The 8,313-nt window shown below is 44.6% G+C and overlaps 1 protein-coding gene across 1 annotated transcript; it reads right to left on the bottom strand.

Annotated features, from left to right (window-relative positions):
* Nucleotides 1–6,933: 6,933 nt before the first annotated feature.
* Nucleotides 6,934–8,313, bottom strand: LOC102474993 (mitochondrial ornithine transporter 2). The gene has a single exon (XM_006156228.1). The coding sequence runs from the start codon at nt 8,196–8,198 to the stop codon at nt 7,242–7,244; it is 957 nt and encodes a 318-aa protein (XP_006156290.1). The 5' UTR covers nt 8,199–8,313; the 3' UTR covers nt 6,934–7,241.

Below are 8,313 nucleotides of genomic sequence, written 5' to 3' on the forward strand. Positions count from 1 at the left end.
AAGATGGGGAGCTCGGGAGCGTAGGTCCGGTGGGACGGGCTGAGGCCCGGCCCGCTCAGCTCCTGGGCCTGCCGGAGCGGTCACAGGTCACCGCATCATCCCACCGCCGCCCTTTGTGCGCTGCCACCCCAGCCGCTGCCGCCACGGTAGCTCAGCCCCAGTAAATAATTCTTAAAAAAAATATATTTACAGGCCTACTAAAGTGTGACCCTAAAAGACAGTAAAGAGAAATCTTCTAAGTAACAGAATTGTAAGTAGTACATTTGCTCAGTTTTTTTTAAGATTTATTTATTATTATTGTTTTATTTTAATTTGAACAGAGAACTGCAGAGACAGAGAGAGAGGGAAAGTGATAAAGCAAACCACCAGGCCTGGGACTCAAACCACGATTGGCCATATGCGAGTCCAGTGCCTCAACCACCACACCACCTGCTGGCCCTGCTCATCCACTTTTAATGTACTATAAGTACATAGCCAAGCAGGGCCAAATGGACTACCACCCGAAAGAAACACAATTATTATACAGAGACAAGAAAATTGGGGAAGAAGTATATGGAAGGACTAGGAAGATGGCAAAAAGGCATAAAGATTGGCCATATGCGAGTCCAGTGCCTCAACCACCACACCACCTGCTGGCCCTGCTCATCCACTTTTAATGTACTATAAGTACATAGCCAAGCAGGGCCAAATGGACTACCACCCGAAAGAAACACAATTATTATACAGAGACAAGAAAATTGGGGAAGAAGTATATGGAAGGACTAGGAAGATGGCAAAAAGGCATAAACGAAGAGGCCAGCAGGTGGCATGGTGGTTAAAGGTGCTGGACTCCCACATGGCCAGCCAAGGTTTGAGTCCCAGACCTGGCGGTTTGCTTTCTCACTTTCCCTTTCTCTCTCTCACTCTGCCCCCTTCTGGTCAAATTTAAAAACACATACATACATACATACATACATACATACACGTAAATAATTCTTTTTTAAAAAGATATAAACATAAACATCTTTGCATATCATATTAAGACTCACCAGAGAATTCTACCACAGGAGAGATCTTTAACACCAAAGTGGAGTGGATGACTTGGCCCATGAATATCAGTGGCCTCCTTCTTCAGCCATCCCACTACAGGGCAATGAGTGTAATCACAGAGGCCATGGGGGTGGAGATGCAGGCTTTGCATGGGCATAATAGCAGGGGTTCCCTCTCTCTGTGGCTAATCCATTACCACTTCTGATTGTCAGCAGAAGGAAGCTGACAGTATCAATCTGAGGAAAGCAGCCTGCCACTTGTGGCAGAATGATTCTTTTTTGATCCCTCCTCTTCTGGATAGAGCAGTAGTTTATCCTGACTAGTATTGACAGCTACTCCAGAAAATGGCTTTGTCCCTCTCTCCACATGCCTCGAGCAGTGAACAGAACACCAATACTGAAGATTGCCCCAGCCCCGAGGAGGTAGGAACAGGAGGACAGTACCCACCTTTTAAACATCTTTTTTTTTGGGGGGGGGGAGATTTTCGCTATAGGGCGCATGCACTCGCCAGACAGACAGAGACAGACATAGAGAGAGAAAGCGAGAAATCACCCCCCAGGGGGGATGGTCACGCCGCAATCCCTTCTCCTCCATTCTCCTCTCGGGATCTTGGGCACACACGCTCACGCGCCCAGCGTGAGTTTTAAGCCACCGGGACCAGGACACGAACCGCAGTCAACTACGTGGGAGTCCAGCGACATAGCCATTACACTAACTGCTGGTTCCCTACCTTTTAAACATCTTTGACAAGAAGCCTATATTTAAGTGCTGGCATTTTGAAGGGGCTGAGAACACTGTGACTGGCTGGGCTCACAAGGCAGATCAGACTTGGCTAATAGTTCCAACTATCAATAGTTCCAACTATCATTGCCAACTGAAATGCTTGGCTTCCTAAAAGGCTCTCAGAGGAGACTCTGGGGCCATTCCACATGGATCTGGAGACGTCAGACTAGCAAATGACAGACTCAAAACTGGGATTTCATAGCTCAGAAGTTGTTCATGAGGGAAATGTAGGCCATGGATAGAGGGGTACCTTCTGGCCTAGAGCAAAAATCTTCAGTGACTGTTTTAGGTACATAACAGCTTCCTGGAAATAATTATTACCCTCCTAGAGATCTGGACCAAAAGAAAAAAAAAACTTACTTTTCTTCCAAGTTTACTGAAAAGATCATGAAGAAAACCATCAGGTTCGATATTCCATTGCCAGTTTAAATCTTTTGGAGCATAACATGTATTTAACTTCTACAGCTAGGTATCCAGTGAAAGCTAGGACAGAGGATGAATTTCTCTCTCACTCACTTTTACTTGCCTCATACTATTGGGTCATTGGAAAAATAACAGCACATTTTTGCATAGAAAAACAAAAATATGTGATGGTTTTCCAACTATCCAATATTTCTAAAGATATTTAGTTAAATCTTAAGTGGATGAAATGTGAGAAGTTCTGCTAACAACAGAGCTTAGACTGGCTTGCTGATGCCAGGAATGGGGAGTGTGGACTCTGAAAACGTCTACTTCCTGCTGGCTGAGAACCTGTTTCCTTTTTAAGATTTTTGATATAAGGTGCATGCACTTGCCAAAGAGAGGGAGGTGGGGGAGTGGGAAATCATCCCCCAAGGAGAATGGCCATGCCTCAATCCTCCATTCTGTTCTTGGGAGTTGGAGCATGCATACACATGCACCAGGAGTGTTTTCTAAACTGCCAGTTTCCAGGATACAAAGTCGGTCATTGGTATCCAGCACCTTAACCACTGCAACACTTGCCCTGGCAATCCTATTTTCTCTTATGCATTAATCCAGGCCTTCTGGGATAAGGCACTGTTCAATAGCTCCTGACCATTTAAGTATGGAATATATAATTTAAATAGCTAAATAACTTAAAAGTAGAAAATGATTTTTTTTTTGTTGAGTCCATGACATGGTGGCTGTGGTAGCTGGATCCCACATGGCCATCAGTGTGATTTGAGTCCAAGACCAGTGGCTCAAGAGACACACTGCATGCATGTGTAAGCGTGCCCAAAATTCTAACAGGAGAGTGGAGGAGAAGGGATTGTGGCATGATCATCTCCCATGGAAGGTGCTTTCTCACCTTCCCTCCCTCTCTCCTACTGTGGCAAGTGAATTGACCTCTAGCAAAAATTTTTTTAGGGGAAAGGTTTTGCTACAGGGTGCGTGTGCTTGCCAGAAAGAGAGAGAGAGAGAGAGAGAGAGAAAGCGAGAAATCACCCCCCAGGGGGGATGGCCACACCGCAGTCCCTTCTCCTCCATTCTCCTCTCGGGATCTTGGGCATGCACACACGCCTGGCATGAGTTTAGGCCACTGGGTCTGGAACTTAAACCATAGGTTGACTAAGTGGGAGTCCAGTGACATAGCCATTATGCCATCTGCTGGTTCAGCAATTTTTTTTAAATAAAAATAATTTTCATTTAAGGTAAAAGCAAATAAATGGAAGACCAGCTGCAGCTGTGGAGTGGCTAGACATGACATTGAGCATCCCCTCCCCAAATGTCTGCAACAGCCCTTAATAGTCAGATTCTCACATCCCTGACCTTCTTTTAAAAAAAAATTATTTATTTATTATCATCAATTTTGGAGGGTTTTTTGTTTGTTTGTTTGTTTGTTTGTTTTTTGCTATAGAGTCCATATACTCGCCAGAAAGACAGAGACAGAGAGACAGAAAGCAAGAACTCACTCCCCAGGGGGGGATGGCCATGCGGCAATCCTTTCTCCTCCATTCTCTTCTTGGGATCTTGGGCATGCATGCACACGAGCCTGGCCTGAGTTTAAGCCTCCAGGTCTGGGACTCAAGCCATGATTGACTACATGGGAGTCCAGTGGCATAGCTATTACACCAACTGCAAGTCCCGGACCTTCTTGCTTCTAGCACTATGGCTATGGCCACCAGAGGTTTCAAGGATACCAAAAATCTTGAGGAGACTGGAGATTTCACAGAGAATTTAGATTCTCCTGACAGTGATAGACATAGATGACAGACTTTTTTTCTTTTAATTTTTAAAGATGTTTTTACCATAGGCACATGCACTTGCCAGAGAGAGACAGTGAGAGAGAAAACAAGAAATCACTCCCAGGGAGGACAGCCACGCCGAAATCCCTAGTTTAGGCAAATTGCTTTCTTATGTTCTATTGCTTTATAAAGTCACACCCCATATTTAGTCATCATTAAAATTCACTGATGTCCAGTTCCAAATTTTGAAAGTTCTACCACTGTAAAAGCATGGCAAGGGGGTGATGCACCTTAAATAAACTTCAAGAATGTGTTGCCCTGGCATCACTCACTGTGTAGCAAAAAAAACCACTAAATTCTGTTCTATTCAATAGTTCTGTATGAGAAGAGATGAATTTCACCTAGAAGTACTGCCATTCTATCACCAAGTCGGGAACAAAAACTTCTCATACTTTTGGCATTTTTTTGTTCCCTGGAAGGATTTCCCTGGTGGAAGTAGAAAGGACAGTGAATGACCCAAAGTGAATTGAACATCCTCTAAATGGGCTAACTGAGCACCCTGGAATCCTAAGCAGTCCAAGACCCAGAAACTGCAGAAACTGGAAGCAACAAACTGTTGTCAGTCATGTGAGTCCTTTTTTTTAAAAAAAAAAAAAAAAAAAAAAAAAAAAGAGAGAGAGGGTTTTTTGCTATAGGGCGCTTGCCAGAAAGAGAGAGAGAGAGACAGAAACCAAGAATTCACTCCCTGGGAGGATGGCCACGCCGCAATTCCTTCTCTTCCATTCTCCTCTGGGGATCTTGGGCATGCACAGTGAAACACTTACCCACAGTGAGTTTTAAGCCATCAGGTCCGGGACTCAAACCACAGTACGCCACATGGGATTCCAGCGCCTTAAGCACATGGGAGTTCAGTAACATAGCCATTATGCCAACTGCTGGTCCCAGTCATGTGAGTCTTCATTAAAGCATTGTAGCACAACTCCCTCCCCAGTCTAAAACTGGCTCTTCCAGAAAGAAGAACGGGAAGGTTGTGCTGTTTTCTGAAGGCCTAATACTCTAAACCACATCTAACAATATAGTCAGAGTATGGACTATAATTCTCCTTTGAAAATGAATGGCACTGGGATCAGCAGATAGTGTAATGGTTACGTGGCTGGGCTCCCATGTAATTTACCATGATTCAAGTCCTGGATCTGGCAACTTAAAATTCACACCAGGCACATGTGTGTATGTGCCCAAGATTCCGAGAGAAGAATAAAGATTGCAACATGGCCATCCCCTCTGGGAGGTGATTTCTCACTTTCTGTCTCTCTGTTTCTCCAGCAAGTGCACATGCCCTACAGCAAAAAATATCTTAAAAAAAAAAAAAAGAAAGAAAGAAAAAAGAAAATGAATGCCACTATTTTAAAGCATCTTGGGAAAAATCCCAGATATCTGCCCTGACATTTTAGTTCAAGAATGTGGAAGCCAGAGCCAGCAGGTTAGGTATGGTGATTAAGGTGTTGGATCTCACATGGCCAACTCCACAGTTAGAGTCCTGAACCCAGTGGCTTGAAATACATCCCAGGTGTACAGTTTTAAGGTGTATTTCATTTTGGGTAAATTCTCTTTATAAGACAAACTTTATATAGTGATCGAATATAAAAAATAATAATAAAAAAAGAAAGAAAGGAAGAAAAACAGGCCAGGAGGGTATGTATGCATGCCCTTGATCCTGAGTCCTCTCTGGAGGAGAAGGGATTGTGGTGTGGCCATCCCTTCTTGGGGGTGATTTCTTATTTTTTTCTGTCTCTGTGTCTCTCTCTGGCAAGTGTATGCACCCTATTGCAAAAATCTATTGAATAATAATAATAATAATGTGGAAGCCAAACTAATACGAAGGTACTCTCTCTTAAAAATCTAGATGAGGGAGCCAGCAGGTGGTGTGGTGGTTAAGGGTGCTGGACTCCCATATGGCTGACCATGGTTCAAGTCCTGGTCCTGGCAGCTTGCTTTCTCACTCTCTCTCACTCTGTCCCTCCTTGACCAAATTGAAAATAAATAAAGTTAAATATAATAATTTTTTAAAAATCTAGATGAGGGACCATCAGGTAGTATGGCGGTTAAGGGAACTGGACTCCCACATGACCAACTGTGGTTCAAGTCCCAAACCTGGAAGCTTGTTTTCTCACTTTCCCTGTCTCTGGCCAAATTTAAATCAATAAAGTTATATAAAATAATTCTTTAAAAAATTTAGATGAGAATTTTGGTTTCAGGCATTACATCAAGGCTTTTTAAAAACTTTAACCACCAGGGCCTGCAGGTGGCTGGTGTTTAAGGGTGCTGGACTCCCATGTAGCTCACTGTGGTTCGTTCGAGTCCTGGATCTGGCTGCTTGCTTTCTCACTCTCTCTCCTTCTCTCTCTTCTCACTCTGTTCCTCTCTGGTCAAATTAAAATAAATAAATTATGTTAAATAAATAAAGTTAAATAAAATTTTTTTTTGGAGAGGTTTTCACTATAGGGCGCATGCGCTCGCCAGACAGACAGAGACATAGAGACAGAAAGCGAGAAATCACCCCCCAGGGGGGATGGTCACGCCGCAATCCCTTCTGCTCTACTCTCCTCTCGGGATCTTGGGCACGAACGCACATGCGCCTGGCGTGAGTTTTAAGCCACCAGGTCCGGGACGCGAACTGCGGTCGACTACGTGGGAGTCCAGCGACACAGCCATTACGCTAACTGCTGGTTCCCAATAAAATATTTATTTAAAAAAAAAAAACTTTAACTACCTAGTATATGTTTTATGTTAAGTAGATTTTAAATGAGACCCTACATCTTAACAGATCAGGCGATCATTTCTACCTATCTTCATGAAGCATGGGTTTTTCAGTGATATTTGAGGTTAAACAGGTTCAAACTGTTTCACTCACAACACATAAACATATAAACTGCATGTATACATATAGGTTTATGCAGCTACATTTAGCCTTTCAGATTAGGTATTTAAGGCCACAAGCTCATTCCTGGCTCACCAGGAGTCAGAATAGCGACTTTTCTATAACAATACAACCATGGGGAGAAATGATATGTCATAAAATAGAAATCCTTCCACAAAGTTTAAGATTTGGGGTAGAAGAAGGAAAGACAAAACCCAAATTCCCAGGAAGTAGAAAATAATTCCACATTGGTCTTCTACTCTGTGAACCCTAAAATGAACTATAGGCCTCAAATTCATGTGCTGTGTCCAGGTTTATACCAAGACACTTCAGTGTGCTTCCAGCTGGCTCATCATCATCTTCCTGCTGTGCTCATAGGCCAAAAATAGTGCTCCATTGGCAGGGACGGCACGAATCATAGTAGCTTTCAGTCCAGAATATAAGGCTCCGATTCCTTCATTTCTCACAACACTTAAAAGGGTACTGATAAATCCTGCCTGTTTTCCATACATGGAAAGAACTTGAATTCTGGATTTAATGCAATCCACTGGGAACACCACAAGCCAGAGGCAAATTCCAGCAATTCCACCACTTACCATCAGAGGGACTGGGCCCAGTTCATCTTTTGATTGTCCAGATGCAAAAAATGATCGGCTCAGTTCATAGCCACCAAAGAAGAAGAAATAGCCCGGTACTTCCTGAAGCAGAGTGCTTGAGAGTCCGTAGTAGAAGCCCAAGGGGCCGTCCTTTCTAAGGACACTCGTCACGACGGACCAAATTGTTTTGTGGCTTTTTGCTATCTTCCCTGACATCTCCAGTTCGTGCATGGTCTGCAGACGGCACTTCACAAGCTCGGTGGGGCAAAGGACCAGGGCAGCAAACGCAGAGGCCAAGGACCCTGCCGTTGCAGTTTGCAGATCACTCAGCTTTGCCTGCTTGTCCACTCCGACCACTGCTCTGACAAACTGTTGGCAGAAGCCATAGCACATGAAGAGGACGGAGTTCTGGGAGACGTGGGCGATCAGGGCAGGGCCAGTCCCCTTGTACAAGCCTCGGAAACCCACTTGCGTGTAAGTCTTCAGGAAACAGTCAGTGAGGCCCTTGTACAGGCCGGGGAACGTCTGCATCTTCACCTTTATTGTATCGAAGGGTTGCCCGGTCAGTACACAAGCTGTACCGGCTGCCGCCCCCGCGGTGAGGTCGATGGCGGCTTGGATGCCAGAACCTGACTTCCTGTTCGCCCACTCCATCTGCTGGTCTCGGTGGCAGGCAACTCTTTGGAGCATAGGATCAATGTCTCACATCCCACCGCCAGTGGTGGGGCCCTGGACGTCCTGTGCAGCTTCTCCGCCTGCCTCAGCTCTTACTCCAGGCAGTGGAGGCGGTTCAACCCCACGCTCG

This window comes from Tupaia chinensis, unplaced genomic scaffold, assembly GCF_000334495.1.
Source record: "Tupaia chinensis unplaced genomic scaffold, TupChi_1.0 Scaffold000484_1, whole genome shotgun sequence".
Lineage (NCBI taxonomy): Eukaryota > Metazoa > Chordata > Mammalia > Scandentia > Tupaiidae > Tupaia > Tupaia belangeri.